Source organism: Rissa tridactyla, chromosome 15, assembly GCF_028500815.1.
Source record: "Rissa tridactyla isolate bRisTri1 chromosome 15, bRisTri1.patW.cur.20221130, whole genome shotgun sequence".
NCBI classification, from domain to species: domain Eukaryota; kingdom Metazoa; phylum Chordata; class Aves; order Charadriiformes; family Laridae; genus Rissa; species Rissa tridactyla.
This window is the reverse complement of record NC_071480.1, coordinates 8870331-8895437: the sequence shown is the minus strand read 5'-3', so window position 1 is coordinate 8895437 and position 25107 is coordinate 8870331. Positions and strand designations below refer to the sequence as shown.

Here is a 25107-nt window from a genome sequence, read left to right as displayed (position 1 = left end):
CAATGCACCGCGCGCCGCCTCGCCGCCTCTGGGGCCCGGCGGAGCGCGGGCTCGGCCCGCTGGCGGCCGCCATCCTTCATCCTTCATCCTTCATCCTTCATCCTCCATCCTCCATCCTCCATCCTCACCCACCCGCGGCTTCAGGCTCGAGATGGTGGCGGGGGGAAAGCGGGGAGGGGGCTGGTCCCCTTCCTGCCTGGCCTGGGGCAGTTGTCATGTGTCCAGAGAAGGGCAGGGAAGTTAGTGAGGGGTCTGGAGGACAAGCCTTGTGAGGGGCGGCTGAGGGAGCTGTGGGTGTTCAGCCTGGAGAAGAGGAGGCTGAGGGGAGACCTTCTCGCTCTCTGCAACTGCCTGAAAGGAGGGGGTAGCCGGGGGGGGTCAGTTTCTTCTCCCAAGGAACAGGCGACAGGACAAGAGCGAATGGCCTCAAGCTGCACCAGGGGAGGTTTAGATGGATATTCGGAAAAATTTCTTCACCAAAAGGGTTGTCAAGCGTTGGAACAGGCTGCCCAGGGAAGTGGTTGAATCACCATCCCTGGAGGTATTTTAAAAGACGTGCAGACGTGGTGCTGAGGGACATGGTGCTGGGTCAGTGGTGGGACTTGGTGATCTAAAAGGTCCGTTCCAACCAAAACAATTCTATGAGGGGCCCGACGGGCGAGGAGGCAGCACCACGGGGAGATAACACCACAGAGGAACACCCTGCACTGAGACACCCGGGCGCACGGTGCAGTGGCAGGAGCCATGGCAGGGAGGTTTGCTTATGGCCGGCAGCAGAGGACACGGGCCTGGGTGGCAGCTCGAGGGTTGTCACGGTCCCCTCTGTTCCCTGGCAGGGTCAGAGGCACCGGGACCATCCCTGACAGGCAGTTACCGACCTCCCGAGGGCCTCCAGCCATGGGTGTTCCCTTATTAATTCTCCCTGTATATTGGGGGAAAAAAGTCCCTCAGATCTAACCTAAATCTTACTGTTTGGTCTTGCAACCAGTTTCTTCTCATTTTGTTGGTTTCTTTTTTTTTTTTTTTTTCCTTTCTAGATGTGACTTCTTACCTCATCTTTACGGAACTTCACATAGCAATTTTCAACTATTTCACAATTTCTCAAAATCATTTTGATCATCCTAAGTGCATGAAATCACTTGAATTAAATTATTAATTAAATCGTGTCTTCTCAAAGAGCTTGAAGGGCTGATCCTGTAAAACCCATGGCAAGACCCGCAGCCGCTGCGCTCAGAACCAGGGAGGGCTTCATGCGGCCGCCAGCGACCCCTGCGGAGTTTCCCTTTGGAGCTGTGTCCATAACGCCGCCATTGCCCACTGCCATGCACCACGGCCTTCTTTCAAGCTTTGCAATTTTAGGATGATTTACTGACCCACTGGAACGCTTGGAAGAGTGTAATTGAAATCAACGCAACATAAGTGATACGAATTTTCAGTCTCAGTATCCCACAGTCTGGGTTTTGGGGGTGGGATGGGATGGGGGGGGAGGGGGGTGTTTCCTTTGGAAAACGGGGACAGAACTGGTCCGTGTTCCCACTCCTTAACGTTGCTCCCGTTGCAGCAAGAAGGCAAACGGGTGCCCTGGGGCCAAACCAGTGCAGATCCCCCCAGCGTGCCGGCACGGGCATGTGGAGCAGGCTAGAATAAAAACGTCTAGGAGTTTTAAATTATTAGTTTGACTTTTTACAGTTGTGAAATTTCCACCGGCTCTTCTCTCTCCCCTAACTTGGTTTAGGACAAACCCACGACAACCAAACCCAGCTTTTCAAAGGGAATAATGCAAATTACAGGAGTAATCTTTCCAGCTGATTTGCGGGCAGATGTCGATTTTTTAATTTTTTTTTTTTATTATCATTTTTTTCAGGGATTAATTGATTTCACCGAGAACGCTCAAAGACGATGAGAACCCCCTCGACAGGACCACCGGAGGTGCAGGAGCAGCCGCCCGGGCGGCAGACGTGGTGCGTTGTGCCGTTACCTGTCTGTCGGACCCCCCCGGTGCCTCCGGGAGCCCCCGGTACCCGCCGGTTCCCGCTGAGCGCCCGGGCGGACCCGCCGCCCGCCAGCCGGAACCCGATGCCCGGGCCCGGGTTGTCCCCTGTAATAGAGTCCCCCGGCGGAGCGCGGCCCGGAGCCCTGCGGGGGTGACACCGGGCGCCCCGCTCTCCCCGCCGGTCCTTCTCCGGGGTGTCCGCGGGCCATGAGGGCTCGCCCCGGGCTGGAGGCGGCCGGGGGCGGTGGCGGCGGCGAGATGTCGGCTGCGGGCGGCGAGCGGGAGCGGCAGGAGCGGCTGCGGGAGGCGGCGGCGCTGGGGGACGCGGAGGAGGTGCGGCGTCTGGTGGAGCTGGGGGTCAGCCTCAACTCCCAGAACGAAGTCAACGGCTGGTAAGGCTCCCTCCCGGCCGGCCGGGGCCACCGGGGATCCCTCCTCAGGTGGGACAGAGCTGGCGCTGCCGCGGGTCCGCTCTTCCGCGTGAAAGACCAATCAGTGTGACTTTAAAATGAAATGAAAAGCTCGATCTGCTGTCAAGTACTCCTCTGTGTAGATCATACAATCACGGAATAGTTTGGGTTGGAAGGGACCTTAAAGATAATCCAGGGCCACCCCCTGCCCTGGGCAGGGACACCTCCCACCAGCCCAGGTTGCTCCAAACCCCGTCCAGCCTGGCCTTGAACCCCTCCAGGGATGGGATACACACATAGACAGATGGATATCTCTATTCTAAAGAGGAGAAAACGGTGATGCAGCTGATAACCACTGTTGCAAAAAAGGCTTCCCACCTCCTGCTTGGGCCCTGTGCTGTTTGCAGCTTCTGCAGGTCACTATGTTGTTACTTTATGTTGCCTTTTTTTTTTTTTTTTTTTCGGAGGGGCGTGCTGGCAGCCTGAGACAGCACGGGCAGTCAAAACGCAAACCTCGGCTTGCCAGCACGTGTTCATGTCTAACCAGAAATGTTTTTTATTAACTCCTAAATCAGGTTTGAAAATGACTTTCCCTTTCAGGCAGGGAACATGCAGGCTGTTTCAGGGATATAAATAAACACTTTGGTTTTGATGTTTCATTCAGATACCACCTGACGACACTAAACCTGAAACTTTTCTGTAATAGACACTTGTACAAGGGGGACTCTCTGCATGAACACACACAAAAAAGGTTACTTGAAACAGGATTTACAGGGAATGCTCAGGCATTCCCTAAGTTCAGTTGAGCCTGTACTTACTGTGCTGTATTGTGCTTGAAGTTGTAATTAAAAACAGAAGAATAAAATCAGGAAAAGAGCTAGACTTTTAAAGCTAAAAGCTCAATCAGCAGTTTTGAGAAGCGTGGGACACTTGCATCTTGAGGTTCAAATTGTGGTGACTAAAATTAGAACTTGTAAAAATTGAAGATAACTGATTCATAGGAGGTTGGATTATTTTAGTGCTTTTCATCAAAATGAGGTTGTATCTAAAACTGGAACTGATGAAAGAAAATGTCATAAAATATAATTTTTAAAAATAACAATCTGGTCATTTTTAACAGTGGCAATAAATGGATCTTTGCTGTTATTTAAGTTTGCGTGTAGAATTTTAATTTCTCCAATGAGTTTCTCAGCGTCTCTGATGCTAGAGGTGCTGAGTACTTGCATTTTGATGCGTGTCAGGTCCGTGGGTAGGTGGCACCTCTCCCGTGAGACCACGGGGAAGGGTCAGGATGGATCCCAAAATGAGGCCGATGCTTTTGAGGCTTACGGACCTTCTCTTCGAACCAAACCTGCAGGGTTTGTACTCAAAGCAAACACGGCCACACTGTCTGCGCTTTTTCCCACCGCTTTGGTCCAAACTAATTTTTGACTTGGCAGTGCGGTACTTCTGATCTCGTGCAGGCCATTCACACTCATTTCACAAGGAGATATTTGTGAAAATTCCAGAAAATGCCGCACAGAAAAACTTAGGAAACCTGGTCTGAGTTTCATGGAGCTTGTCTCAGATTCTGTGAGATCTTTGGTGTTAAAAATTCAGGAATACTTTCTGCTGACAAAATTATTCTCTCCCATTTAAAAATGACACTTTCTAGCTGAAATGCACAGCCCAACCTTGGAGAGACAATACAGGGTTTTACAATATTGCCAGCAAAAAGCCAAAGTGGAAAAAACTTTTTGGAGCTGGACTTTCAACTGAAACTTTATTCCCTTGTAAGTTTATTATTTATCTCTGCTTTAGCTTATTTAATTCTGTATAAATAAATAAACAAACTTGGAAAAGGGTTAGGTGTGTTTATTTTTCTGAAGAGTTTCCTTCAGCTGGAGCTAGAAAATTAAAATATAAAAGCTAGAGAAAGATCAAACGTCACTAGAACCTGGGATAGGGGAGAATGGTAAGACTGTATAGTGAATTATAATGTGTGAGTCTAAGTCCCTAATATTGAGCACTAAATAAGCTCGGTAGCTTTTAGGATGTTTCTTTACTATGTCTCTCTCTAGGTCAGCAACTGCAAAGAATAATTTAAAAATACAGAAAAGTGATTAGTTCTGCGCATCAGTTACAGATTGCAGAAAACTAGCTGCCTGCAGATCAAAGCCTGGGAACTGCTGGTGCAGCGAATAGCAACTGGGCGAAGAACTGTGCTTAGAAACTATGCTTACAATATTTTAAACATTATTACTTTCCAGAAAGTGCAAGTCATTGTGCTGACACCATTAATTAAAGAGTAAAAATAGCATCCTAGGGAAGCATCCCTATTAGCTGACACACACACACACACGCACAAGTATTTTAAGTACAACTTACTCTTTCAAAGATTAAAATAGCATTCACAAGCCTTCTTTTTATATTTCTTTTTCCGGAAAAGTTAGTAGCCTAATAAATGATAAATTGAAAAGATCTTGAACTTTAAAAGTACTCCTATGGTAAGGTGGTATCAAGAGCACTAGAGCAAGGGAAAACTACATCAGCAGGTGTCACTGCAGGCTCCAGAACCAGTGTCAGTTACCGAGGAAGACTGCAATTAAAACCTTTTTTATGTTAAGACATGCATTAGGTCTTGTTCTTCTCACAGGCAGCAAGAATGAGGGGAAATCGATCTGCCGTAATTCAGGATTTCAAACCATGTTGGCATTTTCCATGTGCAGGACCTGTTTGCACTGGGCGTGTAAACGGAACCATGCTCCAGTGGTGGCTTACCTGCTGCACGCCGGCGCCGACAAGGAGATCCTCACCAAGAAAGGAGAGAGGCCGGCCCAGTTAACGTCAAAGAGGGAGATAAGGAAGATGTTGGGAGGTAAACCTATTGGCTATGCGATATTTGTCATCTGTAGTAAAAGGCAGTTTATGTTTCAACTTGTATTCCAGTCTTTATTTTGCATGTGAAGATCCTGCATTCGGGTTTCAGTAATAACTGTGATTTGATTTCTAGAGCGTTCGCTGGGTAAGAAATCAAAGTTTAAGAAAAGAGGGTTACCAACAAATCCCATATCCAGCCAGCCAAACTCTTTTTCTAAACACTGAGAAATTAGAAAAACTGTAGTTTGAAAAATGCCGTGACTAAACCAGTGACAGATGCAGCTTCCTGTTTTCAACAGGACAACAGGAGAGAATCTCTCAAATTTGCATGAAGCCTTTATATGAGCATTTTCCCGATGTTCTGTGGAGCTTAGACACTGTGCTGAATAAATGGAAAATTAGCAGCCCAGAGAAACAGCTCATTAAAGGACATTGGTAGAGCATTTTTATCGTGTTTTGTAACTGCTGGAGCAGAGCTTTGCTGCTAGAGGTGATAAGTAATTTGAAATGCGGTCGATTAACAACCTCTCCCTCCCCTTTGTATTCCCTTGTCTGTTTTTGTTTTCATTATTGTCTCCCAGCTGCTGAATTGGTAATGTTTCAGCTCCCCCAGTACTGCATGTTCTTTTCCCTTTATCCCCTGCCTTAATATCGAACAACGTATTACCCTTTGTTTTTCACTGCCTTATACATTATGAAGACGACAGCATTATACCACCAGAGACCATGTTACAGCGTGCCGGCTACGGATTAAAACAAAACAAACCAAAAAACAAGAGCATTGCGGCGTTTAGAAGGAAATGGCACTCTCAGAATTACTGGAATCAGCCTCTGCTTTGGTGTTTACTGTATTGCAACACCTGAGCACAGTTCAGTTTACTGTAGAAAAAAGGTGTAGCGCTTCTTGATTCATTTTTTATCCTGTGGTGCTTCTAACACTCCACTCCCTCCCTACTAAAAAAAAGAAAAAAGGGGGAAAAAAGCAGCCCCCCCAGTGCAATAGCAATACTTTTTTCCCCTCAAATCAGTCTTGGACAATGTTGTTTTCTTTGGTTTTACAGTGGAAGATGATGAACTCTCAGACTTAACGAAAGATTCAGATCTGCCCATCATCCCTAATTACCTGGCTAACCCACCTTTCCCGTACGTCTATAACACCATGAGCAGCAGTATTCCAGATCCCTCTGTGAACGGGAGTCTCTCACACTCGGAACCGCAAGGTACCGACTCTTCTTCCTTACCGGACGCGGAGGCTCGCCCACGTGCAGCGTTACAGCGCGGGACTGCTGCTCCCGAGGCGGCTGGGAAGGGTGACGTGCCATCGCTGCCACCAGGCGTGACGCCTGTCCTTCAGAGAGGTCCCCTTTACCAGGGAGCCGTGTCTTGGAGCAGGGGTCCCCCTTCGCCGGCTGGATCGAATCAGCCTGTACCTCCGCAAGAGAATGGCTCCTGCGCGGGGCCCGTGCCGGCATTTCAGCCCGTTTTCTTCACAGGAGCTTTCCCACTTAATATGCAAGGTAACGGTGAAAGTCTCTTCTCGCTTTGTCTTAGAACTACTGTCATCGTGGACAGTGAAAACAGACTGATGGGGGTTACGTGCGTTCACAGCGCTGCGAGGGATTTTCAGGTTCCCATGCTTAGGCATTCAGGAAACATTTGAAAGGGATTAAAGAGGCAGATCTCCTGCTTCTGCTGGAACTGTTATTAAAATATTGATGAAAACATTTGCTATTTGTCTCAAGTGCTATAAAAGCATATACACCCCAGGGTAATCGAATTCTCTAAATAGCATACTCCAAGCCTCAAATAAAGAGAGTGTGTGTGCAGCCAGTGAGCTCAGGAGAACCTCGCACGGCTCAGCCTGCAGGCCTGCGTCTGGAGCTGAACTATTACATGATCTGCTCTGTCTGCGGGGAAACGGTGCCTGCCCAAAGAGGGAAATCTGGGCTTTCAGTTCAGAATTTCAGTCTTGAAATAACAGGTGTTCTCATGCCGTGAATTAGCAATGAGAAGTTAACTGATGCCCAAAAGAATCAAAAACCAATAAAAGCAATCTTGGATTGCTCAGGAAATCGATAACCGGTGTAACCTGCTTTGAAGATAGCTTAAATCCAGTTAAGATGAGCATTCATGCAAAGGGTCATACATGCATACACACACACACTGTATTGGATTTGTAATGATTTTGTCATAGAGGCTGACGAAAGCAAATCTAATGAAAATTGTGGTCACACAAGTCCAGTTGTTTGCTTTCTTAGCATTCTTCTGTTGTTACAAATGATACAAACAAGGTCAATAGAACATAGAAATATTTGGAAGTTAGTATAGAGACATGTTTTCCGATTCCTTTATACATCTGCCTATTAATGTACCTTTTTGTTTCTAATAGAACTGGTGCTTAAAGTTAGAATACAAAACCCTAATCTTAGAGAAAATGACTTCATTGAAATTGAACTGGACAGACAAGAACTGACCTATAAGGAACTGCTCCGAGTGAGTTGCCGTGAGCTGGGTGTTAACCCTGAGCACGTACAGAAGATCAGAAAATTACCAAATACAATGTTACGAAAGGTAAGAACTCTAAATTTTGAAATGCAGTAAGATTTTTAGGTTACCGTTAAAAAGGAATAATTTGTTGGTCACCTGCATAGGCCCATGTTGCAAAATAAACCCAACCAAAACAAAAAAACCTCCCTTCAACTTCCAGCACTCAGCAGTTGTTTGTTGTCTTTTTTAGTAAAAAGGTTCTCAAGTTTCTTGATTGTTTCCTTTCATAAATATTTGGTGTTGAACGCAATTAACGTCTGGATTTCTCTGCTACATGCTTATATTCAGTGCAACACCACACCACTGTGACCTGGGTTTCGAAGGCCTGCAGTGCTCAGCGGCGCTTTGCCAGTTCAGTAAGGACTGTACGCGGTCCCTTCCAAACACAGAAAGGTGTTTCAGAACGATTGTGAGTGTGGGTCTCCGAATCTCACTGTCTTTTCACTTTGGCGACATTTGCCTGTGCCGCAAAGAGGAAAGGGACCCGCTGACCTCTTTTACTGATTCATCGCTGACCTTTCTGTCGCTCTCAAACCCCTCTAGAGCATTGTTGGCGTCAGTCATGGAGCTAATCTGATTAGTACTAGATTAATAGATTTCACTGTACTGCATCTTCCCTGACTATAAGATGACTTATTCGTGGTTAGTCAGGAAGTGGGGGGAAAAAACCCAACAAAGCGTAACCAACTCTGTCACTTGCCAGCTTAGGTTGCTGTTGAAAGGACCGGTTTTATTTCCAGCTCTAATTACTTCAGGCTCTCTGGGTAGGACTGTGGGACACTTACTGTTCCTTGAGGTGGTACAAAGCTAATTCTCTTTAATGCTGTGTGGCGGCAGAGTGCTGCTGCCGAGGGGCCCTGGGTGTGAGCCCGTACCGGGGGAAGGTGACTCCCGCTGCTCTCTGCAGACCCTGCCGAGGCCACTCCGCGGTGGGGCCGCTCCAGAGGAACCTGCACGCGGGACCCTCTTGGGCAGATGCAAGAATTGATTCACGAGCTTCTACGAATTACCCAGGGGGGAAAACAAAAAGAGGAGTTGGGGGTGGCATGCAGTGGATCTTGACAAGTGTAATTCCACTAATCGCTTTCGCTCACCACCAGTGTTGCATTCCTTCTAAAAATAGACTTCAGCGAGTAGCTGAATAGGATCCCAGAATAAATATAATATGCAACAGGATGTCTGCTTTCCAGTTTACTGTAAAGAATTGTTGTATTTATAGACAAATACATACCTTGTGTTAGTATGAGCCTATTATTTTAAACTTGCCTCTGCAAAATTGAACAGACGGTTTATCACCTAACAACTTATTGTGTTTATTTCAAGGACAAAGATGTCGCGAGGCTACAGGATTTCCAAGAACTGGAGCTTGTTCTAACAGTAAGCGAGAAAAACTTACTTTTCAGAGTCCCAACACTTTCTGATCGGAGTGGTTATAACAAGAAGGCATCAGAACTTACATATTAATTGTTGAAAGAATAAAACAAAATATTTGTATCTCTCATTTTAAAATTACGTTTGAAATGCAGTACTGTAAGGGCTAATGATGTAAAAAAAAAAATAATCTATTTTGTTAACCTTGAAATAAACTAAAGTTGTTATGCAGAGTTACAGCCTCTAGTTAATCTAAGAGTAATGAGTCTGATGTGAAAGTAGCGTAATGCAAAGGAATTATTGGTAGAAGTAGCTGTTAATGAAACACTTTTCCTTACAAAAAGATAATCTTGAAATACTGCAGAGTTAGCAGCTCTCAGGGAAAGTCTTACCTTAAACTGTTCTAATAAATTGTTTTGCTATAAAATAGCAGAGGTACTCAAGCTAAAGAACCTGCCATGAAACCCATTTAATATTTGTACTGAGTCCATTACCATTAACCTTCACTTTTTAGATCGTGTATTTTCAGTCATATCTTATTTAGAAGGAAAAAAACCAGAAGGGTTAAAATTTGTGGAAGAAGCACAAAACTATGTCTAGTTTGAATACTGTCAAGTGACTTACTACCTGTGATTTCTTAATCCCTGTTTACACTTTTCCCTATTTCTCAGGTTGAAAATAAAAAGTGATAGTAATTATCCAAATCATAAGTATGCTTTCAGCCAAAATCCCTTTTATTGTTGTCTGTCAATATATAGTATTGACATATGCAATTTAAAATACTATTTTTGTTACTGTATCGACAACAGTTCTCCAATGCTGCTTTAATTTCCCCTTTTAAAAGCACAAAAACTGTAATTTTGTAATTTTATTTTCCTTTTACTTCTACATTCCTGAGAAAAATCGCCTCTTGAACCTTTAAAGTTGCCTGTGTAAAAAGAAACTAGTGAAAAGCCCAGGCTTTTCTGGGCCGATATTAAATCTTTATGTTCCTATGCAATGTATTTTATTTTTTTTTTCCCCCGATGACTTGTGATTACCCATGTTGTTTACTGAAAAAAAAAATAATCGTTCTTCCTGTTACTTAAAAGTCAGAATTAGATTACTTTGCTATGAAATTGTGGAATAAATAAAGTGAAAAGTATTTAAGAGCCGGATTTTATCTGATTTTTTAGGATTTTAGTATTTACTCATTCATTTGCATTTGAGGCCGAGTTCTATTCTGGTAGCCCAACTGTAGAAGTGCGTGCTATGAATTAGATGAAGAAACTAAAGTACGAGATGTAACAGGCAAACAGAACATACCAAACGGGACCGAATTTCCCTCTGTTTCTTCGTCTTTCCCCCAGTTTCTTTGGAAGCTAGAGCAGCCAGAGGGTTTGAGTGCCTTCTTGTCTAAGGCTTCCCGGCCCCAGTTAGCTGTGCAGGGCGCGCGGCCCCATAGACGGGCTCCATAGCAGCAGCGCTGAGCAGGGAGCACCAAACTAGCTGGAGACAACGCTGAGGCGAGGACATGGTGAGCTCTTGCCGCTCCAGATGCCTTCCCCTGCGCGGCATTGGGGCTCCACCGCAGCCCCCTGGCCTTCCTCGGAGGCTGCGGTGGGTAGCGAAGTTCACGCTTCCCCTGCAGTCAGAGCAGTCGCCTGTACTACAGCTCGTACAACGGGAACTGGTCCCAAATTTACGCCTGCTCTCTCTCTCTCATCCAGTGACTAGTGCTTTGAGCAAAGGGAAGCAGCTTCAGCAGGAGTGACTGAGCACACAAGAGGGAGCCCTCTCCCACTCTGCCGTGTACTCGGATGTCCAGTGTTCACCTGGAGGCGCAGATCCATGCAAACACCCAAATTTCCTGCGTGCCCATTAACAACACTGCAGCTCAGTCTCCTACGGCTAGTAGTAGAGCATTTTTGTCACAACAAAATACCCTCTTCTGAAAAGCGCTGGAGGTCAAACATGGTCTGCGTCATTGGCAATACCTATTTTTATACCAAATTGCTGGTGGTGTATTAACTTCTGTATAAAGGACTAACAACCCTGTTCCTCATCTCGCGCTCCCTGGCACACGGAGAGGTGGGGTTTAGGATGGGCTGTCTCACCGCCAGCACAATCCCTGCGGGGACCGGGATTACCCACTCAGACCTGCGGGAGGAAAGCTCCGCTGTCGGGCTGACGACTTCGTTACACCGATTACCTTGCACAGATGCTGGTCGCTGCCTGCATTCCGAGGAGTATTTTTATACCTTGTGCCGTTTATACATAGAAGATACTGTTAACACAGCTAACAATCTGATCAGTGTATAATCATGACATTACTGCGTATGATAAGTAATTCATTACTTTGCGCCCTGCTATATGAAATGTTAATGTCAAATGAATGCTCAGCTGCAGATTCTCGTTTCTATTTAAGAAGTATCATTTGTAAGAATTAATAAATGATTATTTTTGTCTTCACAAAGTTTTTCTGAACTTTACTCATAGAAAAACATAGGAACGTTTTCTGGCCGGTTAGATTTCCGGAGCGCTTGGTGGAGGAAGTGAACAACTAAAGCAAAAGACGTTCTATCAGATTCTAGCAGCAAATATTGTTTACACACGCTCCTCCCTTTATCTGAGCAGGCTTAGTTATCAATAATGAGGTAGATACTTATTTCTGCAAAACAAATCACACACTATTTATTTGAAGTGTTGAACATGATAAATTATATACACATCTGGTCAGCATGTGCGTTCAGCTTAAGTGGAGACTTACTCACGGTGACTTCATACCTAAGAGAGAGACGGCAAAATTCTAATACTTCTGTGCCAATCCTGTCCCTGCAGGCTTATGTGGAGTCTGCTAAACTGATAGAAATGGTGTAGTTAATGATTTATATTAAGCCATCTGTAGGTTTAGTTTATTCTTATGCTGAAGAGGAATTTTATAGTGCCAAAGTTGCCCTGGGCAGGGAGACCAGCGGAGCCGGGATGGCTCCCAGCCCTGGAGCCGTGGCATTCAGCTGCCTTGCCCTGTCCTGGGGGAAACACTGAAAGGAGCAGGTCGGCACCACTTGGAGATTACACTTTATTTCACTATTTTTCAGCTGAGTCACTGCTTAACCGGGCCTGTCTTTCCACTTCAAACCCAATGAATCCTTATGCAGAAAACACACAAAACAGGTGTATGTTGTACCATTAATATAATTTACTAATTATAAACCTGAATACGGTACTTATTGCCCTGCGATACATACGTTTTTTCTTGGCAGGATGTTTGTCATTCTTTGGGAAAAAAAAGGCATATAATAAAATACTTTATGTGTATAGAAAATATTTAAAAATATAAAATTCACTTTCTGGTCCTTATAATTCTAAAATACTTTGTTCACATATCACAAATTTAGTCTACTACAAAAACTGTTCTGTAAATTACAGTACATTCACAAGTCACTTTTGTGGCAAGTCAGTAATATTAAAAAAAAAAAAAAACCAAACCAAACCCCCCCAAGGGGGTCATCTTCTCATGCTAGTCCAGCATCTTTGGCCATACTGTAGAAAATACCCTTTGATGCTATAAGGCTTGCAGGTGTATCGAATTCAGCTATGGTTCCGTTGTCTAGAACAAGAACCCTGCGCAAAACAAAAGGTGGTGGCGGGAGGGAAGATACGTCAGAGAATTCCTCGCAAGAAACGCGATACCCCTTTTTAATCACAAAGCAAAACTGCTCTAATCTTTGCCTTGCCTTTGTTTCGCTCAATTATTTTCACACATTGAAACACAACAGATGATAAACATTCTCCCTGAGTTTGATTTTAAAAGGTACAGGACAGTCACTATCTCCCAGGGGTAATAAGGGGAAAATAAAACACAGCAAAAACCCCCCTGTGTGTCATACTGGTAGTTCTGTATCGAAAATATAGTACCGGAAAGCCAAGGAGATAAAAGCTTAGTAATAGTAATTTAGTAATATATTTTAGTAAATAGTAATATAATTTAAAGTAATTAATAGGGCATGATGTTAATGAAAAAGTTGCAGCAGCTGCTAGTTAAGAAAGGCTGCATAAGCCTGCGGACAGTGCTGTTAATGCAGCTGGGCAGCGTCCCCGCGCAGCTCTGGTTAGTGAGCACAGAACCTGTTTCTGACGCCAACAGAAGCAAAGTCGAGTCTGGATATTCAAGGATTATATGGCTTAAACATCATTGCTTACATACTACCTGACGAGAGCATCAGCGTGTGTGTCTAGAGACAAAGCAGACCCTTATCAGTGCTCTCCACATCCCCGGTAAACCGGGGAGCACCCCCTGCCACGCACCATTAAGAGTTTTTTACCTTGTGTAATCCATAATTGTGTTCAGCCTGTGCGCTATTGTCAGCACCGTGCAGTCTTCAAACTGGGTCCTAATCGTCATCTGGATAAGATCATCCGTCTCGAGATCGATCGCTGCCGTTGCTTCGTCAAGGATCAAGATCCGTGTCTTGCGAAGCAGCGCTCTCGCCAGGCAGACGAGCTGTCTTTGGCCCACGCTGCGAACAGAGACGGGGTGTTCACAAACGAGGCCCTGCTGCCCTCAGCTCTCCACCGCTCAGAATCCCTCGCGCTACAGCGGGTTACTCACCCGGTACGGTTACCGAGCAAAATATATAGTATTTAGCAAGCAGCCTGGTCTGCCAGCCGCGGCGCTAACACACATTGCGGCGTTACCCAGCTAGTTGTAGCGTGTGTGTTCACTTACTGCCCCAACCCAGTACTGACCAAGCCACCAAATGCCACCTTTCTATCGCTGTGACAAAAGCCAGGGAAACGCATGATTACAATGCTGCTGCCCGAGCTTTCAAACACACACACAGTTGTAACAACACTGAGCATATGCAAACTTCAAAAAAAAAAAAAAAAAAAAAAAAAAAAGTGTTGTGAGTCTGTAAGTCCTTTCTACCATCAAAAAACCCCCCGCTATCCGGGCAGCCCACGCTTCCTCCCGTGCTACAAACGCCCCCAGACACAGCCTCTGAGCATCCCTGCGGGATGAGGACAGAGCTGAACATTCATCCCATGCATCATCTGGTTACGCCAGTCTCAGGAGCCAACGCAGCGTACCAAAGCATGGCATTTTATCATCCCCATTTGTGTCTTATGGGTCTTCCAAATAATAAAGGAAAACAAACACTGCTAAAGTGGTTTTTTTTTAGGCAGAGGACTCTTATTCGGCGCAGCAATTATATGTGCTACAATGGCATTTCCCTTCCTACCCACCCATGTTTAAGGGACTGCCTATTCCTAACACCCTGTCATCCTGAGACTTCTTTCTTTACTGGTAAGACAGGATTTTGGTTTGGGAGAAATCCCTCCCAGCAGCAAAGGATCATCAGATCATTCATGGCAGAGGCAGAAGAGCAGGCAAACAGTTTGAGCCTTAGTGGTTTTCTTGAAACAGGAATAGGCGCTAAATCATTTCAGACTCAACAGACTACAGCGTCAACCTGTGCGGAGGTGTTACTCGCTGTTAGGGCTGAATGAAAGCTCGGGGTTTGTTTCTAGTCCAAGCATTCCTTACCTCAGATTTTCTCCACCTTCTGAGCATTCATAGTCCAACATGGATGGCTGACTGCTGACAAACCTCTTCAAATGAGACAGTTCAAGAGCCTTCCATATTTCTTCATCTGAATACTTATTAAATGGATCCAGGTTCATCCTCAATGTTCCAGAAAAGAGAACAGGATCCTGGACATAAAACCAACTTTCATCAGACAAGTGCTTTAGCTGTTTTAAGTACAGATATTACAAACTACTGCTTTGAAGTCTCCATTGCATTGCAGGTAGGCCACCTCCCAATCCCCTCCGCTCTGGAAATACATTATGTTATACACACTTAAAACTCAAGTTCCAACTGTAAAGATGGTTTATCCTAAATCCTGTTTATCAGGCGGCAGGACAGGACCACTTAAAGTATAAATCATTTGGTTTCCTGAAACAATTTTCTGAGTGTAACAAAGCATTTTCCTCTGTGGATAAACCATTATTTATGGTTTGCTAAGCTGTTAGAGATCCTTCCTTTATTGTGATACACAGGAACAGTACCTGAGGAATAATTGTTAGCCTCGATCGAAGGTCATGGAGACCAATCTCTGAAATTTTCACACCGTCGATTTTAATTTCCCCTTTTACAGCTTCCAGGATCCTAAAGAGACAGAGCGTCATGGAGGACTTCCCTGCTCCGGTTCTGCCAACAATTCCAATCTACAACAAATTACAGGTTTAACAACAAAGCATATAGTTAAAACCAAAACAAAACCCAACAAAAAAAAAAAAAAACAACCCAAAGCTCCAAGATTCCTCTAAGAGGTTTGACCCAAGATCTGAATCTCGGAAAGAACGTAACCATCCTTCCCTAGAAACCGGTGTCATACATCGTAATGTACATATTGCCAGTCCCATAATTTGAATGATATTGCATATAAAGATGTACCTAGGCCTAGAGCCATCCTACGTAACTTTGGGTGATTGGCCAAAGTACCCCTGTTAGGAGTCCAATCACTCAAGGACAAGAAATAAAGGCTTTTCAGAGGGCAATTCAGACTTCACGTTAAGCACGTGTATCTCCATTCCAGAAGGCGGCCGTTGTTCTGTCAGCTTAGTGTAAGGATAACTCTCTTCTCTTTTAATAACAGCCTGTTAAGTGGAGGACTTTCGCATGCTAATTTTTCTGTCACCAGCACGCAAACCCCAGAACTTTCTACTGAAGCATGAAGAAACGAATCTCCCAGAACGAAGACAATTTCCTGATTAAGGAAACAAGGAATGTCATTTCCTTCCATGCCAAAAATTTCCCAGGAAAGCCAGAGAGCAGAAAAAGCTGCAATTCCTTCTCCCATCTGCACTGCTTCAGAAAAGTGTTCTTGTCGCTGAATTTTTGCCACTTGCGATGGTGCCTCCTACATGGCGTACAGCAACCTGTTGCCAGCCTAACTTGGGAAGTCCAGAAAGTCCCATGCAAGTGGTCCTACTGCTTCCAGCCTGGAGGATGCTGGCACACCGACAGCATGGTTGTCACTGCCGGCTCCTGCAACGCCAGCTTGAGTCGGTCTCCACCACTGGGGCAAGTGTGCTTGTAGACCCTGTCCTCTACTCCATGGTTTTCACTGGAGGCCCGGAGCAATGTTCTAGCAAAGAGATGCAGCTGGGAACTCACCTTTTCTCCACCGTGGATGTGGAGGTTTAGACCCTTCAGCACTAGATCCAAGCCCTTCCTGTACCTCACGGAATAATTCACAAACTCCAGCTCCCCTTTGGATGGCCAATCTTCCGGGGGACTCTTGCCTTCAATGATCCAGGGAGCCTAACGAAAACAGAAGTCAGAAATGCCTCATGTAGGTTTAAGATAAAACAATTCGAACTCAAATACAAACATTAACATTTGGGGGTTACTAGAAATATATCTGATAAATCAAATCTCCGATAACAAATAAGTATATAATAATGGGGGAAAAACAAGGGTTCTTAAGTATCCACCCATTTTGGCCTTTGTTGTGAAATTTACAGGAAAAGAAGTCTGGGCATATAGGGCCAAATCCTCAATGGATATACATTTACATTTTTTCCACTAACTTTAATAGAACATTGCCTGTTTCACGCCAGCTCAAGCTCTGGCTTGTAACATGTATCACACATCTTGTCTAGCTTCCTTTTAGCTTCCAGATTAAATACTTGATCTCCGGAACCGTACACTGCAGCTATCCTCAGATCCTCCATTTCCTAATTCTTAGTCTCCCATCACGTACACAGGGCTAACAAAACCCAGTGTGTCCACAGAGCAGCAGATTTCCCAGCATAGCTCCATCTGCCACCTTGAAAAGTCTTTGGCAACAAAGGTAGATGATTGGATGATCTTCCTGGATTAGGCGGTACAGTGTTCCTAGAGATGTTCTTCTCTCATGGGAGACAAGGACTGATTAAGCTGATTAAATAGAAATACTATTGAAAACATGTGCATAGCCTGACAATTGCACTGCAGCTGTGCTCTCTAGCAGGATCACAGCACCATCCATGCAGGTACGACTGTGCATCAACCACTTCAAGCCCAATGGGAGCAGTATTCTGATGGTGAAACTCATCTCTGTTGTGCTATAGCCACTCACAGTAGCAGAAAATGAAATGCTAAGCACAGGCTGCATGACGGCAGTAATAATTTGGAGCTGTGATAGTACAAATTACAGTTCAGAGCGTGACATTTGTTCAGGTTAAATGATAACGCTCTCAGAGCGGGATCTGTCTCTCAAGAGTCTAAAGAAAGACCATGTAAATGTGTGCATTAAAATTTCGCCACGCTTGTTGGTGAGCATGCTTGACGCTTGGTAGCTGACCTCTGTTTCAGTTTCTGAATACTCCTTTATCCTTTCAACAGCCACAATGTTAGTTTCAAGCTCAGAAGTCATTCGGACCATCCAATTCAGAGACAAGGTCACCTTGCAGAAGACAAGGAACAAAACATCACCCACAGAGGAACAACAGATTTAATAATAACAACAACAAAAAAACCAGACACCGCTATTAAGACGTGGCTTCACATCAATATTACAAATAATTACCTTGCATTGACATTTACTGGGAGAAGAAGTCTACAGACAATCAGGTGCTCACGTGAAGAAACATATGCCTCCTACAGTGATTTAATAAATGGCCTCTCAAAAAAGTTGGTTGGAGGTCATTCCCCCAGTCATCGTCCTCTCTGGAAAATTGCTAACAGCAATCCTGCACGCTTACGGTATCTAAAAAGCTTCTGACAAGAATGAGGCCATTAAATCTGCTAAACTGTCCACAGCTTGGGTGAGTACAGTTTATCTTGCCTATTTATGAATCCTACTGATCTGCCTGTGATTACCTCCACACATCGGTGTGCTACGTAGCAAGCACGATGCAGGAGATGTTAAGCCCATGCTGCTCAAGTGACCTGCTCTTGGTGGGTGTGCTTGACACTTCCTGAGCTTCCTGCATGCTGCCACTGGGGATACCAGGGTGCGGCACAACCTCAATGCTCCCCAAGTGCCCTGGAGTCCTACTGCATGTGAGTTTGCTGATGGTCTGTCAGCATTCAGTATAAATCTCTACATGTTTCTACATGTCCCAACAACTAATTTTTATCATTTCCTTATTAACTTCAGATTTAACAAGCACCTAAAATTATTGCTAACACATGCAATACACATCTGTGCCAATCCATCAATGAACAGAAAGCTATAATACATACCTGTAACGCGTAAGACACTGAAAGTCCTACCAAGCCAGCATTCAAGCTGTTTTTACTAATCACGGCAAAGAGGGCAGCAAAAAGGACGATACAGTTCCCCACAAATTCAACTCGAACGCCCAGCCACCTGGTAAAAGGCAGACATAAGCAGAGGGGTAAAGGGGCGCTTGGATCAGTTATGCAAACACAGGATTATCTAAGTGGAAACAAGAGTTATATGCCTTTTTACCTGTTTGATACTATGCCAGGATAGTAACTCTTCTGATTTTCATCCATCTTCAGATCACTGATGTCTACGAAGGACTTCACTCTTCTATAGGCTCTGATGACACTGGCCCCTGACACCGTTTCCGAGAAGTGTGAGTAAATGGGAGATCTGCTCACAGACTCCAGACGCTTCAGCTGGCGGGAGGTAGCTACGTAGAACCGCTGCCATTTTTTGGAGAAAATTGAAGGCTACATGAAATACTTTATCTTTTAACTAACAGTGAAGAATTTTTTAGGTTAAGGATTTAAGAGAGATGGCTACTGATGCACTTCAACCCTCCAAAATATTCTCAATTATTAAGAAGAATTTCAAGAAAGTTATCTTTGCTTCATTCCACAACAGAGTATTGGGTAACTGCAATTTCTATAGACTGTAAGTTGAATTTATCTATGTGCCTTTAAATTTAGTTGACATAGCCTAACAAAATTCATTTGTTGGAGCCTCATTTTCCAAGAAAATGAAACATGAATTTCCTCCTCCGTTATCAGGTCTCTATTTATGGTCTATAAAATAAGCTTCATTTTTGCTCAGAAGTCAATAAAATTGATGCTTTCTAGTTTCAATATTTTAACTCCTCGCCACCTTAAAAACTTGTCAATATGTCAGATATATACACACTCCGATATATTGAAGTGCACTGCAGTGCTCTCTCTAGCAGAAAGCTTATTTGTTATTACTTAAAAGCAAAAAAAGGTTATGCCTATCTATTTCATGACCGCATCTCACAGCCCATTTATTTTTCTGAGAGAAGTAAATAATGTTTTGTTTACATAAACATGTAGTTACTTCAGACATTTCATTTTTCCCCTCAAATTCATGTTGTTTTTCCTAAAAAGAAACACGAACAATGGAATAAGAGTCATTGCAATGGTAGTCAGATATTTTTCCAGTTACCTGAACAAAGAAGTAGAGAATTGCAAGTGGAACTATAACCACAGCGAAGAGAGGAGTACTTGCTATAATTACAATCATTGTCGATAAAGAGGTGAAGAACGTTCCGAGGAACATCAGGATGGTCGGTGGGATTACTTCATCAATCACATAGATGTCCTTCGAAAAGCGGTTGATGATTCGGCCGGTCGGGGTGGTGTCGTAGAAGGACTGCGGGGTGTGAAATTTGTTCTCCAGCAAAGCAGCATGGAGCGTCCGGGCCGCATTAATACCTCCCATGGCCAGGGTAAAGGAGGAGATGAGAACAATGAGGCCTAAGAGGTGAAGAGGAGACGTGTCTGCCAGTGAAATGATGTTCCTGATTCACAGTTCTCTGACTCTCAGCAGCTGCTGTTGTGCTAGAAGCTTTTTTTCCTTTACCGTATTCCCTGTGCATTCTTCTCTTACCATGCACATTAGCACTACAGCATTGCGGCCACAGCTGCCTAAAGCACAGGAACAAGTCCTGCAGGATTTCACCATGCTGTCCACAGCAGAGAGATGCACAACCATCCTCCCTCTGCTTTCCACAAGCCTCCATGAAGTCCTAATGCTACAACTTCGCCCCAGCCCTTCAGTCTCTCTGCACCTAAGTTTTCACGTTTTCTCTTCAACTTACCTCTCTCAAGCTTCCATGTCACCTGTTCGACCCCCTCCAAGGGCTTCACAAAAAAAAAATGTAAAAGTGTTGCGCTGAGCTCAGACTTTGTAGCTCCAGGTTACGTTACTTCCTGTGCTTAGGATAGGATTTGGGGGGTGCTGTGGCTTTCACACCTAATTCCTCTTTACTAAACATTGAGCCATCATGATTTCATCTGGTCTCACCTTGCAAGAGGCCCAAGGCAGCATAGACTCCGATGCGCATGGCTGTGTTGTGCTGAGTCCCATTTATCACCGGCTCGTTGGTCCAGTCACTGAGCCACACGTTGGCCCCAATGGCAGCAGCATTTTGACAGCAATATAGGAAACATATCACTAAAGAAATGACAGGGCCGACAGCCTTCACGTATTGCCAGAACACTGTTAGCTTTACCTGCAAAATCACACACCAGAGCTGGTTTGCACAACTTACACAATCAGTTTACACAGATTAAGAGAAAAAAAATTCTTCGTCAGAGGAACTGCTGAGTTCAACACCGCCCAAACTCCAACACAGCACAGAGAACAGCTCATCTGCCTGAGCTCCACGTCAGGGCGATGACTTTCAAAGTAAGTCAGAAACTTCTCTGAAATATTCTTTTCCTCCATTTTGAGGAACTGTATTTTATTAGTTTTGTGGGTTTTTAGCTTTTAAGATTATGCCAGAGGGAAGGAAGGAAAAAAAAAAAAAAGGAAAGAGGCTGATCAAATAGCAGCAGAGGATGGGTAACAAGAACAGGAGCCAAGTTTTTCGGGCAAAAGAAGCAACTTGGCAGGCGTATCGATCTCAGGACTACTTTAAATGGCCTATTTAAGGAAAACTGCTGAATATGCCCCCATTCAGGTGTCTTTACAGCAGCTTAAATGAGGTACCAAATGCTAGTGCACCCCAATAGGAAAATAAAGAGATGATGCTTGTGGCAAAAAGTAAAGATGCTTTCTCTAAGGTAGTGCAAAAAGGCAGAGACGCAAAAAGAGACAGACACTCAGGACAAAACTCGGTCTCTAAAAAAGCATAAGAAGGAATAATTAAACGAACAAGTGTTGTTGATTAGGCACTTTGAAAGCTAAAATAATCCACAGAAACTGCTAAGGTCCTGTGCCAAGGACCACATACATCAGACTAAACAGCACACACTGAGCCTTCTGAAGTGGAGGGAAGGGGCTTTCTTTAACAAAACCTCCCGGCTCCTATTCCATCCACTGCTCCTTTCTGTCCCTCTCGTTTACTTTTGTATTCCCACCTTCTCTTTTCCCCTGTTCCCCTTCTCTTTTTCCCCGTTCCCCTTTCACTCCCTGGCCCTGCTCGGGAAGGCTACAGCCCCTTTTGCACCTATAAGCATAAAATGCTCTCGAAGACGGGGAGGCAGGTATCATTCATGCAGAGCAGATCCCCTGGCACACAGCCGGCAGCTGGCGCGTGTAACCCACTGCTGCGGGTCATCAAACACCCACTGCTGCAGCTGGACTCAACAGCAGCCAAAGACTTTAAAAACCAACAGTGTTGAAAGCTCTGCAACGCAAAGGCGGTGCTGATGGAGCGCAGTGCTACGCAGTATCAGGTGACTGTGGCAGGAGCTGGAAGGGATTTTTCATCTTTTTTCTTTTCTTTTTTTCCCTAAGTACGTAGCCCTTGCCAGGTGCAGAAACCTCTGCCAAAATCCCAAGTTTGAATGATCAATGGCCACCAGATTAATGCCCAAAGCCTGCAGTTGCAATTTATACAACACATTTAACAGAACTGGATCAAATGTAAAAATAAACATGATTTTTTCAAACACTAAAAAAAAAAAAAAAAACATAGGAAAAGGGAGATAGGTATCAAACCATACCGTTCCCGTTTCAGTGGTTTCAGCCTGAATAAGTTTCTCGTTAGGATTTTTTCTTGGCAGAGGAGGCTCTGCTGGCTTCTTTTCACAGACTCTTCGTTTCGTTGACATTTTGTTGGGACATTCTCCTCCCTCAGAAGATATTACACTAAGTTGCCTAGTCAAAACAAAAGAATCATTAGGAGAAAAAGGGCATATTGTGGCAGTGCTAAGGCAAGGCTGGGATGCAGGAGATTGGATTTATTCCCAGCTCTTCTGCTGAGTTCCCATGCCAGCCTGACTCACAGCTACGGGTGCTTGTACCAACCCTCTGAATGCTCAGTGATGCCAGAAATGCAGTACCTAACACAGGCTGTGGCAGGGCCTGGGCTCTTTGGTAAAGGCCTTTAGAGGCTTCATCGCAAGACAGATATTTCAAAGCTAATCCCAGAGCCTCTCTGTTTTCACGTCAACAGTAGCTGGACAGCTGGACATGTGGGTATGGTTATGAAAACTTCTAAAGATTTCCATGATTCCCAATTGAAAAGCACAATGTGAAGGGTTTATGTTATGTGGGTAAATACACACAGTGGTGTTAGCTGAGAACCAGAGAGCTGCTTTAAGAAATTGGTTCAGTTCATATTAAAAAAGGGATTGCAGGAATAGATGTTTGATCATCTTTGCATGTTCCTTCACGTTTATTTTCGAAAGGACACTAAACCAACTTATGTATAAGAGGAAACTATGGAAACTAAAGTCCGGACTGAGAGGTAGTACGTGACCAACCTCTTTCAGATGCGTTTCACCCCAGACACAGACTATAAAGATGAGAGGACCTCATGTTTACCTAAGAAACTGTTTGCGGACCTCATTTGTAACCGGTTCATTATCTGCCAGATCAGTGTGGATGCTGAGGGTGTCTTCAGCGAGCAGCACTTCTTCCTCCTCCAGCACTGCAAGACAAGATCACATCTCAGATTTTCTGCTGAATAAAGCATAAAGCACAGAAAAAGGTGGCTATACACAGCAAGAATCATGAACAATACCACAGCAGGAAAATCATAGTGCATAAACTTCGCCATAGTTTTGCTCGCATCCCTTCCGTGAATCACTTTTCCTAACTAAATTGCAAAGATCTTGTGAGGCGCGTTGGCTGCCAAATGCATTTACATCACATTCCTTTAGCGCATCAGAATTGTTAAGCAATAGCGTTATAGTCGGTAAATTCGTTTATAGGACATGCTCTAGGCACGATCTTGGGATGGGGGAGCCGTGTCAGGAACTACTGGAAGCCTCTGCTGCTGCTAGAAGATGTCACACGTGTTCCTCTCTGCCTGTCTGGAGAGCAGCAGTGCTGCAATCAAAGAGCGTGGGAACACTGTCACACAGAGGAAACGTTTACCGAAATGCTTTAATCTTGTATCATTTTATCAGAACCAAACCAAAAGTAACCCAGGATTAAAATGTCATTGAACTTTGCTATATGAAAAAACCAACAATGTATAAACAGAGGAAACAATACCAGACTCTGGGTAGCCCCTATGATAGCAAGCAAGTTGGTTCTCGGCTGCTCCATTTTCCTGCTGACCTTGACCTTGCTAATCCTAAAATAAATTCCCAACTTTAAAATGATTTCTAACACAAGAACTGCTTTTTTTCTCTAGGACAAACCACATGAAATTCTGCAAGAAATTTGTGAAAACATTTATCAATAATACAGACCTGGCCATAGAAAATAATTTTCATGGTAGTGCAGAAAGGCAAATGCCAGGCTGTCATGAAGAAGCGGGGGACATTTTATACAGAGAAAATACCTGTAATCTAGTTGACAGAAAAATACATGTTTTAAGAAAAAGCAATACTGTACTTGTTGGTTCGTCCTCTTCGATATCTTCATCAAGTGCATAATTTCGCAGGAATTCTGCAAAGGCCTGGTTTTGTTTCAGAAGGTCTTGGTAAGATCCCATTTCTGAGATTTTGCCATCTACCAGGACAACGATACGGTCTACCTGAGGCAGGAAGCTGATGCCATGGGTCACCAGAATGCGGGTCTGGAGAGGGAAAAGGAGAAAAAAACCCACACCTCAGTTGTCACTGTGGGGACTAACACTACTCAGCAAGCCAAATACTGCCATATTTTTGGGACAGTGAGTGAGTTCTCGCGTCGAGGTGAAATGCCAGGGTAAATACACTGTCCCTGTTAGCCAAATTAGCTTAGAAATACGTGCATGCTTCCCACTGCGTACTGATACAACCACAGAAGGAAGTAAACCAACTGAATTATCAGTCCCACTTTCCCTTGCGCTGATTTTCTTTGCAGCCCTTCTCTTTTGAGCTCTGAGAGAGTCTGAGGAGATCATAAGAGGAGTAGAGGGGCAAGGAAAGAGACTGCAATTTGGTTGCATACTGCCAAAGACCTCAGTAACTGTAAAGTGAGTAAGCTGTTACAACGTCCTCACTACGCTGCCTCCGAGAAACAACAAGCAATACTAAGCTGACAACCTTTACAAGTTTCTGCAGATGCCTTGTTTTTGGAGATCTCATAGTAGGGATTTTAAAAGACAGACCAAGTTTTTGCCTCTACATGTTCTGACGAGATCACATCACTTCTGAGCATGCCTAAACAGCAGCTCACCGCAGAGTCTGTGCTGTGGGGAAAAGGTGTGCACGCTGCCAATTAAACACAGAAATTCAGGAATGATTCAGCACTCAAGCCTCGGTGGTGAAATAGCTTTCCTGTTACCCACCAGTGTTTCTGAGTTTGTGTGCGTTTTTAGGAGGATCTAAATGCCAGCTTACTTTTCCTTTAAGTACCCCATCTGGACCAATAACTTTGTCAAAGATGTGCTTTGCAACATGCGAGTCCACAGCAGAAAGAGGATCGTCTAATAGGTAAATGTCAGAGTTGCTGTACACCGCCCGAGCCAGGCTCACTCGCTGCCTCTGGCCACCTGAGAGGTTGATGCCCTGAAGGGAGAGAGGAGAGAACAAAACATATCACACAACTCGGTCCCAACAACAGCTATGACTTTTTATGGCTCTCACTCAGTCAAACACATGGA

General features: G+C 44.4%; 2 protein-coding genes across 4 annotated transcripts in view; one reads left to right on the top strand and one right to left on the bottom strand.

The window, feature by feature from the left end:
* Positions 1-2113: 2113 nt before the first annotated feature.
* On the top strand, positions 2114-11601 carry ANKRD40 (ankyrin repeat domain 40). 2 transcript variants are annotated; one of them, XM_054221912.1, is made up of 6 exons: positions 2114-2385; positions 5112-5260; positions 6324-6779; positions 7652-7833; positions 9133-9186; positions 10890-11601. In XM_054221912.1, exons 1-6 carry the CDS (start codon positions 2201-2203, stop codon positions 10890-10892), a joined length of 1029 nt encoding a protein of 342 aa, XP_054077887.1. In that variant the 5' UTR covers positions 2114-2200; the 3' UTR covers positions 10893-11601. The 2 variants fall into 2 exon arrangements, with proteins under 2 accessions (XP_054077887.1, XP_054077886.1); XM_054221911.1 differs by lacking the exon at positions 10890-11601 and having other exon boundaries at positions 2115-2385; positions 9133-10876.
* Positions 11602-11767: 166 nt separating this feature from the next.
* The window catches only part of ABCC3 (ATP binding cassette subfamily C member 3), a 50498-nt gene continuing 37158 nt past the window's right edge, over positions 11768-25107 (bottom strand). Inside the window, exons 13-26 of one of the 2 annotated variants that reach the window (XM_054221817.1) lie at positions 24845-25012; positions 23913-24096; positions 22893-22998; positions 22070-22223; positions 20424-20631; positions 19563-19873; positions 18630-18829; positions 18401-18527; positions 17517-17618; positions 16346-16492; positions 15235-15393; positions 14711-14877; positions 13488-13682; positions 11768-12786 (exon numbers count right to left, since the gene is read on the bottom strand). In XM_054221817.1, coding sequence (XP_054077792.1) covers positions 12678-12786; positions 13488-13682; positions 14711-14877; positions 15235-15393; positions 16346-16492; positions 17517-17618; positions 18401-18527; positions 18630-18829; positions 19563-19873; positions 20424-20631; positions 22070-22223; positions 22893-22998; positions 23913-24096; positions 24845-25012 — 2337 coding nt within the window. In that variant the 3' untranslated portion in view covers positions 11768-12677. The remainder of the gene's footprint in view (positions 12787-13487; positions 13683-14710; positions 14878-15234; positions 15394-16345; positions 16493-17516; positions 17619-18400; positions 18528-18629; positions 18830-19562; positions 19874-20423; positions 20632-22069; positions 22224-22892; positions 22999-23912; positions 24097-24844; positions 25013-25107) is intronic. The other variant, XM_054221816.1, reaches the window with a different exon arrangement.

Coding starts and splice junctions, on each gene's coding strand:
- ANKRD40 (XM_054221911.1), top strand. CDS start 2,201: ATGAGGGCTCGCCCCGGGCTGGAGGCGGCCGGGGGCGGTGGCGGCGGC. Junction 2,386..5,111: donor CAGAACGAAGTCAACGGCTG/GTAAGGCTCCCT, acceptor TTCCATGTGCAG/GACCTGTTTGCACTGGGCGT. Junction 6,780..7,651: donor TTTCCCACTTAATATGCAAG/GTAACGGTGAAA, acceptor TGTTTCTAATAG/AACTGGTGCTTAAAGTTAGA.